Genomic DNA, 22,923 nt, shown 5'->3' with positions numbered 1-22,923 from the left:
GATTCGAACCCGCAATCCTCGGATTACAAGTCGAATGCCTTAACCATCTGGCCATACCTGGCCAGAGAAGTGGCAACTATATATTTCATGATTTAAAACACGCCTTTACTCATATTCTCACTGCAAATAACCGAACTGTTAGGTTTTACACAGGACAATATTTTTCAAGATCTGTGAATACTTTACCTTTGTCAGATTTTTATAATAATAATAATGGGGGGGGGGGACAAAGTGGATAAACTTGATCTAAAGAAGAGTTCCCTTTAAAATTAGGGCCTGGCATGGCCTAGCGCGTTAAGGCGTGCACTTCGTAATCTGAGAGTCGCGGGTTCGCGCCCGAGTCGCGCCAAGACATGCTCGCCCTCCCAGCCGTGGGGGCGTTATAATGGTACGGTCAATCCCACTTTTCGTTGGCAAAAGAGTAGCCCAAGAGTTGGCGGTGGGTGGTGATGACTAGCTGCCTTCCCTCTAGTCTTACACTGCTAAATTAGGGACGGCTAGCACAGATAGCCCTCGAGTAGTTTTGTGCGAAATTCCAAAGCAAACAAACAAACCTTTAAAATTAAAGCTAGTTACGTACAGGATGTTTCAAGGTATGTAAAAACATCATAATTTATAGGTGTCGCGATCGTCGTCCTCATGTGATGTTGTTCATTTATTTTTTATTTTTTTTTATATATAACAAATTATATAGGATTGCGTACGAAAAGTAGATGACATTGAAATTTTTGGTATGAAAATTGTAAACTTGTGCGTTAAGTCGATATAACGAAAGAATTTAGAAAAAATCAACGATACAGAGTATCAAAATAATCAAAATTGTTGTAAGTGAAATTCATATAATATATATCAATCTGAAGTATTCATTTTTAATATGATATTTAATTTTTATGTCTAAAATTTGCATTTTTATAAAAATGTAACTTTTTAATTAAAACGGCAAAATAGCGCAAGCGTAACAGTAACGCAGTACTGTATTTGTAAAATAACTTGGTAGCCCTCAAAACAGGCACAACATAAATTAGCCATTTTAGTTTTACTGTGTTTAGTGTTAATTGTTTCAAGTTGTATTGTAGGTACGAAATTATCTTACCAGTTAGCCTAGCACCTGGTAACAGTAGTACGGTGACACGAAATTAGAAAGTTTAACCAAGCCATTTACAATTCCAAGTGTAACTTCCACATCCAGCTTTTTTTTATTATTATTATTAATGATACTAAGTCTGTCAGTACAGTTTGTTTTGTAGGATTTTTCTACCAGTACTGATAATAGTAAAACGTTAATAATTGAATAACAAGTAAGTGTGAATGTCATAACGTAGAAAAATGTTCATAAGTAAATTATCAAAAGAAAAAAAGTCAAATATTGATTACTTTACTTTCCAGCCTATTTCTTGTCTTCTGTTGAATTGTATTTAGTCTTCACAGGTGAATAGCTGTAAACGCATTGAACCTAGACATGTACTTAGGCTATAGTATTCAATATATCTTGCAGTCTGAGTAACAGATGACTTGAAATTCGCTATTCTGTGAACTATGTTTAAAAATATGGCTCATCTTCTAAATCTGATGGTTATCAAAAGATTATATTAAATTAATTATGAAGTTACAAAACACTGGAATGCTCAAAGAGAATAATTTCTAATAATGTTAAAATGACTTGTACCAGTTTATATATTTGTGGAATGGTAGCCTGAAAGTATGTTGTTCACAGTAAATTAACTAAGGTGATTATGAACCTTTATACTCATAAAGAGTAATAGTGACATATTTGAAAGCACTTGAATTTTTGGTCTCATTTGAAGCCTGTGCTTTATTTATTTTAAAGAGTATTGGACTAAAATATTAAGAGGAGGAAAGCATAAGAGTTTGTGTTAATATAAATTACCGTGTAAAAACTTGAAAAATGAAGAATTTTGTTTTTAAATTGATATTGAAAGGTGAAACTATAAGATTTTAGTAGAAATAAAAAATCTGTAGCAAACTTAAATTTGGTTTTTCTCATGAAAACAGATTTTTAGATAAGGAAAGTTGAAATGAACTTAAATCATTCTAAGAATTAAAATTTATTTTTAGGAAAACATCTTGTAAAGCTGATCATTTATCTCATTTGATCAATATAATAAATTACATAAATTATTATCTTGTAAAGTAATCATTTAAACAAATTTCTATTATGAAAACATTCATCTAATTAGTCGTGTTTTTTGTTTTATAACTGTTTCTGTTTATTTAACCTCTGCAGGTATCAAATATCCAAGTAGTCTCACCATGTTGAATGTGACTGATTAATGAGCTTGACAGTTAATTTGTCAGCTAATATCACGATGAAAGCCTCTTCTAATTCTGTATTTGTGAAACTTACATTTGAGGTTAAATATTAAAATCTTACTAATTGAGTAGGTACTTTGTATCTGAAACAAAATTAATTTTCTTTACTGATGGCTAAGTTGATTTTTAGTTCAGACAACTCTGATTTCAAGTCATTTTGTTTAACCATAAAACTAAACAATTATTACATTAAATCTTGAACAATATTTTTTGATCAATAGTATTTGAAATTTTTTAAACCATTTTTCTTTCTACCTGAACTTACTCTTGTATAGTAGTTCTCAGGACTTTCTCTACAAGTATCACAAGGTAGTTGCTGCTGTTTTCAACTCTGTTCATCATAAATGTTATATTTAAATAAAAAAAGAATTTCATCCTTGTCTTTTTCTCACTTCATAGCAGCATTTTGTCCTCTTATTTTTCATAACTTGTACTCTTTGCAGTTGCTGCTATGTGACTATCAGGACAAAATTCCAGGAATGACCTAAAATTACTTAGAATTACACCAAACAAGCAATTAGTACATCAGTGGGTAAAGTTTCCTAGAAACAGAATAAAAAAGGATTGTAAAAGTAATTCTCTATAGACAAAAATAGAAAAAAAAAGGTTATTGTAATCTGTAAGTGCATAGCATACTTAAAGGAATGTAAAAGTAATTTTCTATGAAAAAAAGGTTATTGTAATCTGTAAGTGCATAGCATACTTAAAGGAATGTGCTACTAACATTAATAATTTGTCACTTCCACTAATAAAGCAGTTAACAATTTTGTTTTCATTTGTAAAAGATTTATTTTACAACATTTTGCAAAAAGTAAAGGTTTGATTTAGAACAACAAAAATCTTTGAGTAAGAAGGTATTTAAAAACCCACATAGGAAATTTCCTGTATAAAAACATTACAACTTGAGTGTACATTTTGTTAAATCTTAAAATCAGTGATACCTGAACTATTTTGGATCCTCAAATTACAAAAAATACTTTACAAATGTAGGTATATTGCTGTGGAAAAAAAATAAAATCTGTCGATTGTAATAGGTCATCTGAAATGCATTCAATAGCATTTGAAAGAAGAAATACAGTAATGTTACCTTAGAGAAAATCAGTATTAATTATTTCATTACATCAGTAGTTCCACTGAATGTGAACAGAGAGTTAAAGGTTTTGAAGCTATAAGTTCAATTACATATGCTAGTTCACACCATAATAGTCTTTATAAAGGAAAACTAAAGATGTAGTGCCTAAACTGCTGCTTTGTTTTTGTATTTTAATTAGGCTGAGCCCCTAGTGTTGAGTGAAAAACTTGTTTATATGACTGATGTAGTGTGATTCACACAATGTTTTTCTTTGCTTTCCTTCATAATGTATTAGAATAGAAATATTTGATTTTAGTACTCTTTACACAAGTCTTCTTACTGATAAAACTAAATACTTTAATCAGCAAAATCTTTTTTATTATTCCATTAAGTTAAGATTCTCTATTGGCAAACACAAAACTTTCTGTGACAGTATCTCATGAAAATTGTCACTCTTTTACACTACACAAAATTTCCAGGTCTTGTATTTTAATTGGATAACTTTTTCATGAAATTTGACCAACATGTCTTTCAATAAGTATCAAGTATTCCAATGAGAGGAATGTCTAGCTCCTAACTTAGAGATTTCTATTTATTACAATTGGAAGTTTTATGAATTTCAAATCTCAGTATAAAGCAAGAAAGACTATATTAAAGCTTTGCACATTAGCTCACACTTGTTAATATTTCTGTTTTGTTTAGTTTTTTGGATACAGCCAAATAAATTTATGTTCACCAGCGCAAGCTACAGAGAGAAAAAAAATTCCCTATAAACACAACACGTCTGAGTTTAAATATCACAATCGTTAATAAAACATTCAAGTAATTCATGAAGAACTAATGCGAAGCAAATGCATAATACATGTAGCTGATGACTGATGAAGAACATCTATTTAAATGAAAATTTTCATGCCAACATCAGCAATCTCTATAATATTTATATTTAAGTTTAAAAGTTTCGAATGAAATGGATACTTTAAACTTTGAAGTCATAAACATTGCATTTCTAGATATGTTTACTACTCATAACTTATTGGATGGAATAGAATATGTGCAGCCTTGTTTGTTTGTTTTTGAATTTTGTGCAAAGCTACATGAGGGCGATCTGTGCTAACTGTCCCTAATTTAGCAGTATAAGACGAGGGAAGGCAGCTGGTCATCACCACCCACTGCCAACTCTTGGGGTACTCTTTTACCAACGAATAGTGGGATTGACCATCATCTTATAATGCCCCTATGGCTGAAAGGGCGAGCATGTGTGGTGCAACAGGGATTCAAACCTGCGACCCTCAGATTACGAGTCAAACACCTTAACCCACCTGGCCATGGTGGGCCCATGTGCAGCCTTATAAGATTTCTCGAACAGAGCAAATAAAGTTAAACTCATTGTCATTTTCTACAAACAAGGTTTTTATTGTATTTTAAACACAAAATTTGTACAGTTATATGGAGAATTCAACAATATTCCTGCTACTGTTTACAGACTTAGAAGATTAACTGATTATTATGCATTTTTAAAAACTTTCATGGCTACACTTTAATTTGTTTTCAAATTGTTTAAGGTCAGGAATGAAAATATTACATTCCCAAGTAATTTAACTTCACTCAAGGGATTTCATCTTTTTAGTTGGCTTTCCTAATCAGGAATGCATGGCCCATCTGTATACTTTTAGCTATAACCAATGAAAGTGAACATATTGCATGCATTAAATTTAAAAAAAAAATGTAACTTTACATGAGGGACTGTAAAATTCCTGATAGTTTTCCCTTGTGAATGTAATTTTAATTATTTCTATTCCTGAGGTTACTAGGAAACCACTATAGTGTAATGACCACCATTGATTTTAATGTCTTGTTAATTTAAGCTCTTATTACGTATAGTTAATACCAGTTGTGTAACAGTTGCATATGTAATGTGACATTGTGTCGTTGTTTAAGTTATATTAGTTTTTGCTCATAAGTTTCTTTACTGTGTGTATGATTACTGTAAAATTTTTAAGCCTTACTATTATTGTTGAACATTCTCGTGGCTTCTTGTGTTTACTTTTCTGCCTTTACAGAAGATTTATGTGTATTTATTACTTTCCAATTCCTGCTTTATGAATTTTATCATGTGACAAAGGTTAAAGTACGGGTGGTTATATTAGAGACTTTACGTAACAGGTTCAACATATTGTTTTCTTTGTATTACATTTACAATAGTTCTATTTTTGTGACAGAACCAGTATTATAGCTACTTATTGGATGACTCATGTATTTACATGTATTTATTTAATTTGCTCTTCTTTTTTTTTTCCTTTGTAAACATTAGTTTTTGACCATATTCTTGGTAATGTCCTGCTAGTGGACTCCACATCTAAATTTTAGCATATATCATTGCAAGTTATTTTAGATGTCACAATTTTCTAAAGTTACACTGTCAGAATTGTTTAACATGCTTTTGCTGTAAAATGATTTTAGGGAGAATTGGCTAAAATTTTGCTTAAGTTTGTCTTGATGTTTTACTATTTAACAGACATTAAATCTACAATAGTGCATGTTGCTAACAGCTGGTGTTTATTCTGTAGCTAAAGTATGCTCAGTTATTTCTTTGTTACTTTTAATTAAAGTTTGGTTGGAACATTTAATGTATTTATTTTAATTCTTTTGAGTTTTTTTAGTATCCTTTTATTATAGAGATTCTTTTTAATGTTAGCTTAACTTTTTCCACATGGGTCAAAGATCTCGTCATGTTTATTGCATTCAAAATTTTATTAAACTACTGTTTCATGCATTTGTTATTAAGTTTGGTATCAAACTATAGATTATAATTCAAATTCATAATTTAAAAGTAGATATTGAGAAATCACATCTCAACATTGATTTTTGTGTGTCACAAGATATGTTGAATGCAGCACTGGTTCAAATTACATGTTTGTGATGCCAAAATACAAAGTTTGTAGTTTTGTACAAATTAGGAATTCCAACTGCCAATATTGACAAGCTAGAATACCAAATAAGAACCTGTATCTTTTCATTTTGCTGAGATATGGCTTATGTACTGAATCAAACACAGTGGCCCCATTCACCTCTTTCCATTTTTGGAAATGGTCCCTTGTATACAGTTACTTCAATATATGGCATGTGAATAACCAATCAAAAGCTTAGAATGTCACCCTAGTGGCTTTCTCAGCCATTTTCAAATATAACAGTATCCACTCTCTTTTTCTTTTTTATCTTTAACCTGTTTGAAATTTCATATTTTTTAGACCCAAATACAACTTGGTTACTTAACTAGATAAATTATACTGGATTGATATGGGGTCAATGTAGTACTTTAAGATTTTGGGATTATTGAAATGTATATATAAAATGCTAATTTCCCACATCCTTTACATGCAAAATATCTTAAGGCTTAGCTGTGACAAACAGCATTCAAGTACAAAGCTCATTTTTTCATTTACTTTATTTACTGTTTTGTGTTTTAAGAAAAATAAGGTTAGGAACTTGGGTGTAAATACTAAGTATCTATATACCCTTATAACGTGTAGTAATTGAATTGTAACTATTTACAAAGTGCTAGTCCACTAAAACACATCCAAGACAAGTCACTTTGTTAAGACTAAAGATCCATTTAATATTATTGGATACAGTGCACTGCATCATTGTAACTCCTGTGTTGTTAGCCAGGTGTGACTAGAAGGTCAGTGTAATAAAAAATATATCTAATGTTTTGAGATATTAACTGTTTAGTCTAAACATTTATTTTTTATGTTATAATTTGTTGTCATTTCTAGAACACAAAAAGAATAATTCATATTTATTTCCTAATTTGTGTTGTTTACAAGATCAGTAAATTGACTGAACCTGTACAGAGATCTGTTAGTGAAAACAACAGTTAAAGTATAGTTTGTTTTTCTGTAAAGAAATGTTTGATAACCATGTTAACATTATACAGATTGTACTTGTGAAATTTTGAAATTTTCTGATGGATAAAAAAGTTTTAAATTTTAAAATGAAAGTTATTTGCATGTTGCCTGTTCAACATGTGAAATTGAAAAGGGCCATGAGTAAAAGTGCCTAACAAACCGTAAGACTTAATTTTAAAAAAATATTTTCCATATGAAAGCATTGTAACGTTTACTACTATCTACCAAATTTCATAAAATATTATTTTAAAAGTTATAGTATAAAAACTATAATAAGCACAAAATGATTAAGAGATTGGCTTCAGGGACTGAGCCAATATTGAAAGAGTTAATATATATGTGTTTAGAAGTTAGCTAAACCTAAGCCAGTTGAATTATGTGAGCTGTTATTGATGTTATGGCTGAAAATACTGTTAACAGTGAGGATATGTATAAAAATTCATAGAATCTAAGTCAGTTGACTTGTTGTTAGTTTTTATTGGGGTTATGGCTGAAAATACTGTTAACAGTGAGGATATCCAACTGATGAAACTTCATTTTAATTATTAAATGTAATAACATGAAAAAAGTGTATTTAATTAGTAATACTTATTATCAGGTTGATTTTGTATTTTGATTCAGGTAAATAGTTTATAACTGAAATTAATATTAATAAAACAAAGACTAATTATTAGTGTAAAAAGGAGAAAATTGTGTTTTCATGGTGAAAGGTACTTGTAATTGTTCCTCACATCATTAGCATATCAAAAATAGTCATGTTTTGCTTAGTGTCATTCTTATTGTTGTCACCAACATTAATATGATGAACATTTACTTCTATGCACTTGATATTGAACCGTTTTAGATCATTCTCAGGGGATTCATTGCTTGTTTCAATTTCACAACCTTTTGACCATAAAATAGCATTTGAAGGCAAAAAGGAGCCTGTTGGTTACTCCGTGCATTAAGAGTCTGTTGGTTACCCCATGCATTAAACTAAACTTAAGAAGAATCAAAAACACTTCTCTTAAGCTCTTTTAAATTTACTGCATCCATCACATCATTTCAAATGATGATCACCCTATTAGTAAAATAAAACTCTTAGATGAAGATGACTGCTATGCTGCCAGAACTTGAATCTATATTCACTATCTCACATTCTCACCATTTGAATTTGAGAAAATATGATGCATCTACACTATCTATAAGAGCTGGGCAGTTAGTGGTATTTGTAAAAGCAAAAAGGGGTGTCTTTACCTTCATAACATCTTCAAACATTGTATTATCATATACTGTTATCACTGTTTGCAAAACATATTTTTGGCTGAAAGTTATTTTGCCAACTTTAAGATAAGCTGGATATGTTTACTTGGGGAATGAATAGGTGATCTCAACTAAATACCATCCCACAATTGTCATTGCATATATTTTTAGCTATTTCTAATCCCACAGCAATTCTTTGTAAATCAAATAAATCAGTAGTAAATCATATTTTCTTTATATAATTGTTGCCAGAAAAATTAATAATGTTTTCACTTAAAATATTATCAAAATTGCAAGTAGAAATAAGTAGGTAACCAGCTAGCAAGTTTGCTTGTTGTTTAACAAGGAAAAATACAAAAAATAATATTCAATAGGCTGGTGTCTTAAGAATACTCTGCAGTCCACGTGTGTTTGATGACTACTTTATTGAAGAATGTAATAAAATACATAATTACAAATAGTGCAACTCAATAAAATTGTATTATATCTATTAAAAAGTAAAAAAAACAAACAATCATAAACAAAAGAACTAACTATCAATCAGATATACCATTATTAAGCCTTAAGTAATCTATCCTCATATGACTGCATCTTATTGCACACATATTGCTGTGTGTAGTTAAACTATTCATTCATACCTGATGATGACAAATCTCATTCAAATATTATACATTTGTTACTGTGTTTAAACTTGTAGTAAAAGTTTCTTTGTGACATATTAATCCTATCTCTAAACTCAATAAACTTAAATTATCTGAAATTGCTTCATGTTTTTGAAGAAAATGTCTTTTAGCTGGTATACTTTAACATTTGCTTTCATAATTCATAAACAAATATCTATAAAAACTAAAATAAAAAAATTAAACCTTTATATTTACTCTAATGGTATAATTTGTACTCTATCCAATCACACTGGAACTTTATAACTGTTTTATAAGCTGTATTTCGTTACTAAATGGTCAAACCAATTTATGACTCCATCTAAAGTGTTAGTCAAGTCCAATACAAAAACAAAAAGAAATGCTTGAAAACCAAGCAATGGATAATATATTCTCAAGAACTGATAAAAACTTTGCAAAAAGAGTTATTATTTGGAATAGGCAGTAAAATGTGGAAAGAAAATTTTTTCTTCTTTATAGGCAAAACTGTTTGGAGCTGTACAGAATTATATTAAGTAAAATAGCAAAATATCAAATGCTGAACAAATATGAAAATATGACTATACAGTTACTCAAGTATATTGCAATCCACAAAAGAAACTTAATAATAATAATTCATTTTATTTATTAAGCAAATAAGTAATTGCCTGACATGGCCAGGTGGGTTAAGGTGTTTGATTTGTAATTTGAGGGTCATGGGTTTGAATCTCCATTGTACCAAACATGGTCACCCTTTCAGCTGTGGGGACATTATAATGTGATGGTAAATCCCACTATTTTTTTGTAAAAGAGTAGCCCAAGAGTTGGCAGTGGGTGGTGATGACTAGCTACCTTCCCTCTAGTTTTACACTGCTACATTAGGGATGGCTAACACAGATAGCTCTCAAGTAGCTTTGCACAAGATTAAAAAAAAAAGAGTAATTAGTCAAAGTAAAAACCTAGTATTGTTTTATATTCTTCAGTAATCTTAAATATGAAGTCAGAAAACATAAAAGTTATGACAACATCAACTTGTAAAATAAAACTTTTTATAGTTATAACTTTACCTAACAAAACTTAAAAACCAGGAGGAAGTGAATGCAAATACATTTTGGAAGTATATTCAAATAACATGGCATTATTACATCAAAAAGTAATATTCTAACTATATTACACCAGTTGCAATAAAGTTTTATTTTTACAGTGCTGGTATTTAATGACTTTTATTTTAAAGGCTGCCTGAGTAAAGTATGATATCAAATGCTGTAACAGTGATTCTCTTATAGGATTATTGGGCTGTTAGACTAATAAACATGGAACTGTTAATCATAGGACACATTAGGTTGTGGTAATGTGAACATGAAATCATTGGATTTCCTCTGTAAAAAATGTATGGTATAATTCCATTGGATGGTTCAGTCTAACTTTTGCACAAAAACATACCCAAATTCCTGAAAACAATTCAGACCCTCACATTAATAGTTTGTTTTCCATAAAACTATCCATATGTAATCTTCTCCATGCACAGTTACTTAAAAAAAAAATCCCAGAATCAGTGTGGTAATGGAATTATATCTTGTATTTTTGTCTTCTTGTAATATCATAGTATTTATTGTAAATTTATTTATTGTTCTCTGTATGTGCAGCTTGTCCTAAAAATGAATAATACCTATTTGACCCAAGAAGTATATTGCACAATACCTCACATTGTATAAGGACTTTGATGGTTGTATAAGTGATATCTAGAGGTTATGGCCCTGCCTGTGTTGTAATCAGAATGATTTGTCACATGAATAAAACTTGTTTCCCTAAATAAGTACAATTTTACGTGCATGTTAAGAAATGTTACATTGACACAGAATGTTGTAGAATGTTATTTGAATTGGTCTAGTCAAGAGAGAGAGTTAATCACCAAAGGTACCTGGTAAGAACCACAGTCTATCATATTTATTCAGGAAGTGTCCATACTGTTTAGTATTATAATAAACTGTGCAATTTGAATTATATTTGGACAGAAGACAAGTCTACTCCTCTCTATTAGCATTCTTAAATTTCTTGCAGTACATAGGTCAGTCCCTCATTGTCGTGATACATTCTGACAATTCCACGTGATATTTAGGTTTCTCATCAAGAAAGCACATGTTCTCAAGATTGTTGTTTGGATATTCTAGATCTTCTGTACTGAGTTCATTTCCATCATATCAGTCTTTAAACATTTTGTATTCAGGAGTGATAAATTTAATTACAAATCACTTATCTTGATCCAACAGGATTCTTTCAATAGACTGGATGCTTTATCATAAGATTTCTTAATTGGTTTGGTTTAGTTTGAGTCTTCAATGATTGATGTCTTTACAACTTGTTGGAATTCTCAACTGCAGTTGTTTTGATGTTTGATAACTTGTTTTCAAGCATTGGCAGTAGATGCATTCAATTAGGACTGGACATCTGTAATTCTTTCTCCCAATTCACCTATTGCTCCAGGTTGTGACTATGGTCCTTTCTACTCCCTGTGAAGTTCTTTTGGTTGCAAGCATGATTTATGCTTTTTCAGTATCTGCAGGAATGTCCCCCACTTCTGCCTCTTCCACATTGACAGTCTCAGTTCAGATAACCTTGACTGGACATTTTTCTCTCAGATGTTTAGAAACTCAATCTTCATGTTTGGAAGTTATGTGGTCCTTTCTCTGATGTGAGCATTTAAATTGTAAGGTTTCTCCTTATTTAACTAAATCTTTCCATAGACCAGCCATAATTATTTATCATCAGTGGTGTATTAAGAGGAGTTTGAGTCCTCTTCATCCCAAACTATCTATCGTATCCTGCTTTTTAACTGGTGTATTTGAGAAGGGTCTGCTGCTTCTAGGGTGATTATATGTAAGACGTCCACTATTTTTAGGTATTTTAAATATTGGAAGGTTTTTGAATCCCCAGTTTGCTTTTCATGGAGCTTAGGGTCCTTATCACTGTTAATTTCCAGTTGCTGTGCTGGCAGACAGAGGCTTTTCCCCCAGAGTGTTTGATTGTGTTACTACACTGTGTCCCTTGTTACATTCAATTTATTTATTAGTATAGTACTCCTCAAAATATTGTACATACAAGCAAAAACAAATGGTGATAGATAGTGCCAGTTAGTTGCCTTGCTTCTATTCAGAAGTTCAATAAAATAAAAAAATAAACAGTTGGTGGCAGAAGCAACAAGAGAGTTGTTTTTTTCTTCAAGTTTGTTCAGCTTTGGTGATATGGTGGAAGGGGTGGATATAATTCAAGAGACTTGTTTAATTTCCATTGACACCAAACTTCTTTCCTTGCATTTGTTATATCAAAGCTATCATGCTTATCTGCCACTGTCACCAATTCTGAACCACTGACCATACTTAAAACAACTGTCTTAATGCTTCTGCCACCAACGGTTTATTTATTTATTTACACTAATTCAAATACTGCTATTATGTTACTGTTGACTTCATTTCAATTCATCACTTAGCTGTACACATGAAAGTAGTTGACTAGCATTGACTATGGGCAGTTGCAGAGTAAATTGTTTATTTTATCATGTTGTATAAAAGTTAGCTCTCTACTTTTCATCTAAACAACAATAACATTAAATCAGAGGCAGTAGATTTGGTTCAAAAAGCTGCATGCTCTGTAGAAACAAATCCTATGGCTCAGAACAGTTACTATTAAAATGTGAGGGTGAGCAGAACCCCCATTTAATTTTCTCCACCGAGTACAAATTACACCTAAATTTGATTTAAAGCTAAATATTGTTTAAAAACTTTAAACTGATAACATTCATCATAGTTTACCTCTTATGAAGCAATGCTCACATTTTTAAAGTGCTGGAGTTATTTCATATTTTTATGTAACTGATTTTTTTAAACCAGAATTTGGTATCTCTTTCACAAGTTTATAATATTGACATTATAAACCTTTGGTTAAAGAATAAATCTGGATGTATGCTTCAGAAGTTTAAACCTTTTAAATGCTAATATTTAAATTTCCATTTCCAATCTATTTTTCCACCCTTCATACAGACGCATTTTTTTCAGAGTGTTGATACATGTTCAGTAATAAGGAGTGTAGAAATGTCCACAATTCTAGTGAGGCCTTGCCTGTCTTTTACAGCTGTAGTCATCCACTTACTCCTAAATATGAAACTTGTAAAGAAATATACCTTATACCTCTAACAGCTGTTTTTCAACAACATCAGTTCTCCTGTCGTGTGAAAAAGTCATTTCAAAATTTCCATACTCAAGTTGAATTACTGGACACTGCCCAGCATTTAAATTAATTAATTAATTTTTATCATATCATTTAGATACACCTGAGTAATAGAACTCAACAATATTTGTTACCATTGGTTTGTTTCCTGCTTCACTCAGTACAGGTAGAGGTTACCAGGGGATTTTCTAAGAAAGCTAAACATTGTATTACATGTATGTACTTGGAGATGAAGTTCTAATACGTCTGATTAGTGACATTATGTTAGGATTATAAATGATAACTTATGTTACTTTGTAAATGTTAGACATTTTTACTGAACGTGCGATCTTAAGACTGAAAAGTGATTTTCATCCAAATCTTTCCTTCCAAAATGCTTATGCCCACTAATATGTTTATAGCTTAGAATTTCCATCTTACTCTCTACTTTGTTTGATGAAGGAAATCATTTCATTTAATATTTTTCTAGTATATTTTTTACATAGGGTAAACTAATATTCAAGTGTAAAAGATACTTGTATCAAATTGAACCTGTTATTGTTACCCTCTTAAGGGCTGCGTATTTTTAGTAGTGTAAATATTCATGGACACACTTATTTCAAATCACTATTGCTTAATAATTCTTTATTAACAAGTACATTTTTATTAATTTCAAATTATTTTAACATTCCTAGGAGAATTAATGTACAGTAAAAGATAAAGTATCTGGCCATACACGTGCCACTTATCAGCTACTATGACAGAATGTACCCACATCGCAGAATGCCTTTTCATCTAACAGTGCTTTACATTTACAGTGTTGTGAGTCTTATTTCCTTGTTTCATGCCACATTAGTAGCTGCAGAAGTTGTTGTGGTAAGTGAATATATCAGTTTTGACCAAGATAGTGTGACTTTATCATATGTGATAACTGGGATTAGAGTCCTCTGATACTATTTTTCTTGAAAAATATTGGATCATTTTGCTTTATTTTTATCATTGAATTGTTTCCATTGTGCTTGTGTATTACTTTTTTTTATAAAGAAATTATGATGTAATGTATTGCAAATAAAAATGTAAATTGCAAAGATATAATAAATTATATTTTTCATGGTTTTTTTACCAAAGTGTATGAATATTTTCAATTACATGTATATTTTCTTAGAGGACTAAGGAAAAGGTTGTTTAATTCAAAATAATTGTAAGCTGCAAGTTATTTTTAGATAAACTATGATATTTAAGTTAAATGAATAAAATTTCCATAATAGATAACTGTGTTAAATTTATATAATAATATTTCAAGTGAAATTCATTAACCTGTATAAAAAAATTGTAAAATAAAATATTATTTTTATAATTTTATCCTCTCATTGCTAGTACTAGTATAAAAAAAATCTTTAGAATCCAGAGTTTGGTGCAAGTATTCATCTTTCAGGTTTTGATACTTTTATAAATTGTATTTTTGTTACTTAAGAATGTCTAAGAACATTGTTTAATTTTTGACTAATAACTCTTTTTGTATGGGCATTTTTATTTTTTTTTATTTTTTTTTATAGATTTCTCCCCAAAATGATACTGTTGAAGTATTTATTGACTATGAATTGAGCATAGCAGCTAATGTACCAACCAGAGGAATAGAGGTAGTTAATACATCAAACAAGTCATTGGTACTGGAGATCTCAGGGGATAAAAGTTATTTTTGTGATGGATAAGTTTAAGTACACATTTGTTGTTGCTCTATAAATATATAAAATATGCATTTGTCTTACACTGTAAGTAGAATTTGTTTTTGCATATTTAAGTTATATTTAAATTTGCATAGAAAAGGAAGCAAACCCTGTTATTATAATATTGAGCAAAATAAATTATATCTATAAATAAATAAATTTTTCAGCATCAAAGTTTTATTACTAACAATGTGTTTACGTGCCAAGCTGTTGAACATTTTTGAAATTTAAAAATTGTGAAAATTAATATCTCTACTTAAAAAAGGATGTACTTTTCATATGACTTCAAAATTAATAAAACCAATGTGCCAAGCCTAGCTACAAACTTTGGTAACTTCAAACATGTATGTTATAAATAATTATCAAGGTATGCATTCAAATAAGATCGATGCCAAATGAAGTATTTATGTATGATAGTTTGGAAATAATTTGCTTAAGAAAGAAAACTACCAAAATATAAAATGTTATCTTTCAGCTGAAATACACAAAGTGTGAAACTGTAACACTGACTGACAATAGCTAAGTTTTTTTATGTTTTCTTCCTATAAAAGATTTTTAACATAGTGTAGATGCATTACTAGTTTTGTGAGTGTGTGAGCAATATCTATATGAAAGGTATCATTGATAGTTTAATATGTACTACTTTTTCATGTATATGATTCTAGCATTTATATAACCAGAAGCTTATGATTCTATTAATGGCTTTTTAACAAATGCTTATTATTTTATAGCAGATATATTGAGAGAGTTTTTTTTTTACAATGGACATAATCGTTTCTTTTACAGGGTATGATTGTAGCTGCCAACCATATACAAGCTTGTGACTCTATTGGTAACCCACCATATCCTTCAAATTCTTCTTTGAAATGGTTTGTTTTAATTGAAAGATCTACTCTTTGTTCTATGCGACAGCAGGTAAGAAGTTTGGTGTTTAATAAAAACAAATGTGAATATAAACAATGTGTGTATAAAATGCACATACAAATACTTCATAAATCTATGCATAGACAGCATTTTTCCTTGACTCCATAGTTCTTAGTCTGCTGAGAATATTTGACCAGTTATTCTTAACATAAACCTCGTGCACTTGTTCCATGTGAGCTGAAAATGAACATTGTATTGTTATTCTGGGGAGCTGAACATGAATATTTTGTATTTATTCCATTTAATTGAATTCTTCATATCATATGGTTGATAAAATCACTTCAGGCATAACTATATTAAGCCTTGTGGTATGAGATTGCACTAGTGGTTAGATACTATGATTAACATTTCAAGAGCAACAGCATGACCTAGAGTTACCATAGACATGCCATGTAACAAGGTGAGAATACATGTAACCTGTGGTACTTGTGCAAGACAAGCATCTACAAATGCATAAAGGTGTTCTGTACTGTTGTTATAAACCATCAAGATATAGTTCTCAACTTGTGTTACATCTAGTGGTCTGAAATATTTCCAGGCAGAAAATTCTTTAGACTGTGCACAAGGACTATCAAAGTGTTATATGCACTTGTTATAACATATGACAGTGGTTTTATTGGCTGTATTTGAGTTGAGACATTAAGAGGTGATGAAAACATTTTATGATATGGTTTGCTAAGAGGAAAAGTCAGCTTGAAAAGGTTAAACTGTGACAGAGAGCTGTTGGTTCTCCTTTGCAGAGAATAGTCTTACATATCACTTGTTCTCTTCTGGAGGACAAGGTAATTAATATGTGCTGGTCATTACTAATTACTTCACTAACTCTTATCACTGATATGTTGACAGAAAACTGGATAGCTATTATTCACACCTAAAAAAATTCACTTGAATCACGGAGCTAATTTTGTTCACCAGTCATTTTTCTAAATAGTAAAAAATGTTGAGTGTGGTGAAAACATGCCTTTGCCTTATCATCCCCAGTCTGATGGTTTAGTAGGAAATGTTATACAAACTGTCAAACGGACGTTTCTAAAGTTTATTGATAATGGCGGAACCATTTGGGATAAACATTCACCATACATCATGATGGTCTGTCACAAAACTTAACAGAGACCAACTAGTTGTTCACCAAAGACATTTATATTTGATTATAAAATACTTCTCCTCATGAATATGATGTATGGTCTAACTCAAAAGCTGCAGCATTTGCAAGAAATTTGTGGAGTGATTAAGGTCTGTATTGGTTGAGGTGCATGAATTTACACATCAACCATTAGTAAAGACTAGTGTACACCAGAAGAGACATTATGATAAAACAATTAAGGAACAAGCATTCCACTGTAGAGACTCAGTATGATTTTGGCACATTTTAGTGGTATGGAAGCAGCTTGGGTTAGGCTAGACATGTCCTTATCTTGTACTCCCAGTAATGTAAGAGACAAGACATAACTAATCAGGGTAGCTCATGTAATGGAATGAGAACCAAAGGCAGTCTGTCTAAAGCTTCCACTATGTGTGATAACATGTAATTCTGAGACACGTGTATGTAGCAACATGCACATAAAATAAACATATATTTATTGTGTTGTTCAAGTATAAGGATGTTACACTGATAATATAACTATCAAACTATAAATGAATGAAAATAAAAGGTTTGATTCAGATGTTAAACTGCAAATACTGGCCTGTATAGTATTATATGAGGATACAATATCTGATATTTTCATTAATGTGGGTATAAAAGAGTTTGAGTTTAACACTGAAATACTGGACAGGTAATGGATTTTCATGCATGGAAGAATAATAAACACCAGGTTCAATTTCATTTGAAAGAAAACAGAGTTCAACCTTGTTCATTAGCAGTAATCTAATAATAATAATAAAAAGGGTGTGTGTAGGTGTGTGGATTACCACCATAATTCCAAGAAGAAAGAACCTAGAAACCTAAAATTTTGCATCCTTACTGAGTGGTCTCTGAAGGTGTGCCCCTGGATGTTATTACTTAACCACATGCACATCTTTTTAATGAGGCAAGCTAACAAAAACTTGCATAGAAAAGAAATGGTTCCTTATCTAACAACTTCTAATATATAGAAAAGTCAGTGCATTTTGATAATGATGCATTCCAAATATTTGTTGATTTCTTTAGTGTTTCTGGTGATTAAAGAGATTTGAATGATATGTGCACTGACATAGTCATCTGTAACATATTGACCTAAATAATCCCAGGTTGAGGGAAGTTAGGTACTTTCCATATTTAATAATATTTTAGTTCTATTAAATCAAAGTATTTGTAGACATAAAATTACCTGCAAAAAGTGAAATCTACAAACAGTAACTCATCTCATTCTAAATGTAAACTTGTTGCACCAACTAGTTTATTTGGTTATGATAGAATATTTCCAATCTTGTAGATTTGAGTCTTTTAATGAGCAAAGTTTTACTGAATATTATGTTAGCATGTTTCTGTACAAGGTGTAGCTAAATTTATGCAAATGCAAAGTCTGTGTGGTGCTACTTTGTATTCACCTTTTAACCTGTACTAAATTAGTATCCAAAAGACGTGTAATGGGATGAAAGATATTGGTAGTAATGAATTTCCATGGTCAGAAATTAAAGAATGTCACATGTACAATATATGGTTGATTTTACTACTTGTGAGGAGGAACCAATAGCACCACTCTTTCTCCCCTATTTCTTACTTACTTAACCTGGGATCTATGTATATAATGGTCAGATAGAAGTAAAAGAACATATCTGGTTCCAGGGTAGATGTTTTAACTGTTTGATTCTACTGCAGAGCACAGCTGAATGTACATAAAGTGTATGAACTGTTGAAGCCTAGTAGGCCAAGATTTTCACAGATGAAAGGGATATATACAAGTGGTATAAGTGTTTGTATACACAAACAACTCCATGGAAATGTCACTTGATGACAGCAAGTTTGCATACACTGAATCTAAAAGGAAGCTTTAGGCCAGAGAATGTTTTTTACCTAAGCTGTTACAACTTAACCCATACTCCAATCACAAGTCAATTTATTTTCCATTACCATCAGGCTTTTCTCTATTTAAAATGAAACTCTTCATTGTTTCGGCTGTCTTTTTTTACAACTAGCCAATTGTGTAAATTTTTATCCTTATTGATTGATTCTTTACTTCTGTGAACAGAGCAGTATTTAGTGAGAACATCCTTTTATAGTGACCCCAAATACTTGGAGAACTACCCTTAAGTATAAAAGACCCTAGAACCAACCTAAACTTCACCTTGGCAGGATATAAATGAAAATATATTGATGGATGAAGGATGTTACATGAGGGAACTGTCAGAGACTACCACAAACCTTTCTCTAAAATAAGAGAATATTACAAGCTGGCCACAAAACTCTGCTGCCCAGGTATACAAAGACACGGGGACTATACAACCAGAAAGGTCGTCTTGTAAAGTATCAGGATGCTTTTTCACAGTTAGAGAATGAGATGCACAGTCTCTATACTAGGCTTCCGTGGTCTTCAAAGACTCTTTTTTTTTTGTAAATAATTGTTAATGTAACAATGCTGTTACATTATGAACTGTATATTTACATATACAGGTAAATGTGCTTAATCACTCTCTACAATCCATGATGAGGTTTCATGTTTATTTGTTCTCTTTGTTCAAAAAGTGGTAAATGTTTTGTTTGTTGTTTTAAATATTATAGTGTATTTTATACATTTGCATGTATTTTGTGAAGGGTTTTTTTTTTCTGTCATCTAGATGGTTTGTTGTTTCATGACTTGTATTGCTTACTTTATTCTTTTAATATACTTTGTTTCACTTGCTTTTATAATAGTTTTGGTTTTGTAAAGAGTTTAATGTAGCATTTCTGATTTTGTATGTAGGCATTGTTGTTGCATTTCTTTCTTTTGGCTTATAACTTCCTGTTTTTTGTGTTTCACTTGTATGTATTACAGTGTGTTATACAAAGATGAGACTTAAGTTACACTGATTTCTTGACTAATGCATGGTTGTTTTAATTGGTTTTAAAATTAAGGATGACCTGAAGAGAGAAGATAAATGTGGTCTCTATAAACGTTCCTTATCTTCCATTCCTTTATTACAAAAAAGGTATTTGGAAAATTTCTGTAGATGCAGAATACATAGCTTTAATACAGTATGCCAGCCAAATATGCTACTAATTTTTCTCTACCTACCTCTCAAACTGGATCATTCAACCAGGATGGCACATGCACTTTCTTGTGGAAAGGATTTCTATTAAATGGAGCATATTATATTGAAATAAATAGTGATATTTTTCATGATCTGGTAATACCTCATAAGATACAACCTTCCTCTTTCATTATGAGAGTGGCCAATAGTATCTGTATCCTGAGAAAAGAAGCATTTCATCTGTTTTATGTTATGTTTATTAGTGTTGCAAACAATTTGGAGAATAATTAGATCTCGATTGTTAAGTTCATTATAGCTCTCCAATAATGGCAACATAACAATGCCCTTGTTTCTGTTTGAATTTAAATGTTAAATTAAGATTGTTTCTCTTTGTAGTACAAAGTGTTTAATTTTTTTCTATCATTTGAACTCGATGAGAGTCAATGAATTCAAACTTGCTTTGTAGTAAATTTTCTGACTGACCTCATGTTATTTTGCAGGCTCACCTAGTTACTTCAGGGTAAATCAGCGCACCTGTGAATAATACATCTATATCTTAACACAAGCATTGTACCAATCACAACACACAATCCATCAGGACACTATAAAAGACCATCAACACCTACACACACACTGACTTGAAGATGAAAGGCTTTTCAAACATCATCCTCTACTCTCGTGTCTCCACAACAGGCAGTTGCTGTCCATTTTACAAAGTTTCATCAAGCATTATACTGTTACTCCATATAGCTGAACATAAGCATTGCTGATGTAGTTCATAAATTTAAACTTTATTATTATTACTTAGTGATCTAATCTATATACAGTCATGTGAAAAAGTTAGGACACCCTATAAAAGCCTGTGTATTTTTATAATATTTTTGGATGTACAGATATTTAATCTCAATTTTAACAATACTGAGAGATTATAGGAATATAACTAAAGAATTAAAACTGAAGAAAAGACTTTTCAAGATCTTCTGCAAATGTAATTCTATAAAAATGCATATTCTAACTGAAGAAAAAGTTAGGACACTCCCACATTTATTCCCACTTAAAATGGCTCAATTCACACACAGGTGTATCACACCAGGTGCACGTGATTAGAAGATCGTTACTCAGCATTTTGAATGAGGCTTGTTCTATTTAAACCTCAGACATTTAGTTTGGTGTGCTCCTGACTGTTGAAGTGAGAGTGAGCACCATGGTGAGAGCAAAAGAGCTGTCTGGGGCCTTCAGAAAGAAAATTGCAGCAGCTTATGAGTCTGGTAAGGGATTTAAAAAGATCCCAAAAGATTTTAAAATTGGCCATTCCACTGTCAGGAAAATAGTCAACAAGTGTAGTGCTTTTAAAACAACTGCCAACATGCCCAGGTCTGGTTGTCCAAGCAAGTTCACCCCGATAGCAGACTGCAAGATGCTAAAAGAGGTCTCCAAACACCCTAACGTGTCATCACAGGACCTACAGCAGGCTCTGGCTACTGTTGATGTGAAAGTGCATGCCTCTACAATCAGAAAGAGACTGCACAAGTTTAACTTGCATGGGAGGTGTGCAAGGAGGAAACCTTTGTTCTCTAAGAGAAACATCAAGGCCAGACTGAAGTTTGCCAGAGAGAATGTAGACAAAGACCAGGGCTTCTGGAATAATGTTTTTTGGAAAGATGAGTCCAAAATTGAATTATTTGGGCAATGGAACAGAGGACATGTTTGGCATAAACCAAATACAGCATTCCAGGAAAAGAACCTCATACCAACTGTGAAGCATGGAGGTGGAAATGTCATGGTTTGGAGCTGCTTTGCTGCAGCAGGACCTGGACAGCTCACAATCATAGAATCCACCATGAATTCTACTGTATATCAAAGGGTGCTTGAGGATCATGTGAGACCATCTGTAAGAAAATTAAAGCTGAAGCAGAACTGGACCCTGCAACACGAGGATGACCCAAAACATACCAGTAAATCCACCAAGGACTGGCTGAAAACTAAGAAATGGAGAGTCCTGGAATGGCCCGAGTCAAAACCCAGATCTTAATCCCATTGAGATGCTGTGGGGTGACTTGAAATGGGCTGTACATGCAAGAAACCCCTCAAACATCTCACAGCTGACAGAATTCTGCATTGAGGAGTGGGGCAAACTTTCTTCAGAGCAATGTCAGAGACTGGTAGATGGCTACAAGAACCGTCTCACTGCAGTTATTTCAGCCAAAGGGGGTAACACTAGCTGTTAGAGGGTAGGGTGTCCTAACTTTTCCTCAGTTAGAACATGCATTTTTGTAGAATTACATTTACAGAAGATCTTGAAAAGTCTTTTCTTCAGTTTTAATTGTTTAGTTATATTCCTATAATCTCTCAGTATTGTTGAAATTGAGATTAAATATCTATATATCCAAAAATGTTACAAGAATACACAGGCTTTCAAAGGGTGCCCTAACGTTTTCACATGGCTTTATATTGTACATGAAATAATGGTGTAGTTTTGTGCTTAATCACAGCACTGCACCATTTTCATAGAGTGGCATTTGTATTATGCACACTATACTCGCACTGTTTACTAATTAAAAATTATTACAAGTGCCAGGAAGTATTCAAGTTGTAGTCTTTAAAATCAAGGTATGTAGGTTTAATGTGAACATTCGTGACTTTGAACATAATTATGCATCTGAAGCAGTGTGTATTCACATAAGCCACATGCTTAATATCAGTTTACATTATTTTCACAGTGTACTGTT

The 22,923-nt window shown here is 31.6% G+C and overlaps 1 protein-coding gene across 6 annotated transcripts in view; it reads left to right on the top strand.

Annotated features, from left to right (window-relative positions):
* The first annotated feature begins 653 nt into the window (after positions 1-653).
* LOC143256598 (E3 ubiquitin-protein ligase RNF13-like) overlaps positions 654-22,923 on the top strand; it is a 40,562-nt gene continuing 18,292 nt past the window's right edge. The window contains exons 1-4 of one of the 6 annotated variants that reach the window (XM_076514004.1): positions 654-824; positions 14,090-14,270; positions 14,951-15,034; positions 15,908-16,036. In XM_076514004.1, the coding sequence (XP_076370119.1) occupies positions 14,160-14,270; positions 14,951-15,034; positions 15,908-16,036 (324 nt within the window). In that variant the 5' untranslated portion in view covers positions 654-824; positions 14,090-14,159. Of the gene's footprint in view, positions 825-1,041; positions 1,299-2,931; positions 2,951-14,089; positions 14,271-14,950; positions 15,035-15,907; positions 16,037-22,923 lie in introns of those variants that run through there. The other 5 variants (XM_076514002.1, XM_076514005.1, XM_076514006.1 and 2 more) reach the window with 5 other exon arrangements.

The sequence above is a fragment of the Tachypleus tridentatus genome, chromosome 7 (assembly GCF_004210375.1).
Source record: "Tachypleus tridentatus isolate NWPU-2018 chromosome 7, ASM421037v1, whole genome shotgun sequence".
NCBI lineage: Eukaryota > Metazoa > Arthropoda > Merostomata > Xiphosura > Limulidae > Tachypleus > Tachypleus tridentatus.
Note: the sequence above shows the minus strand (reverse complement) of the source record. Positions and strands in the feature narration are given on the sequence as shown.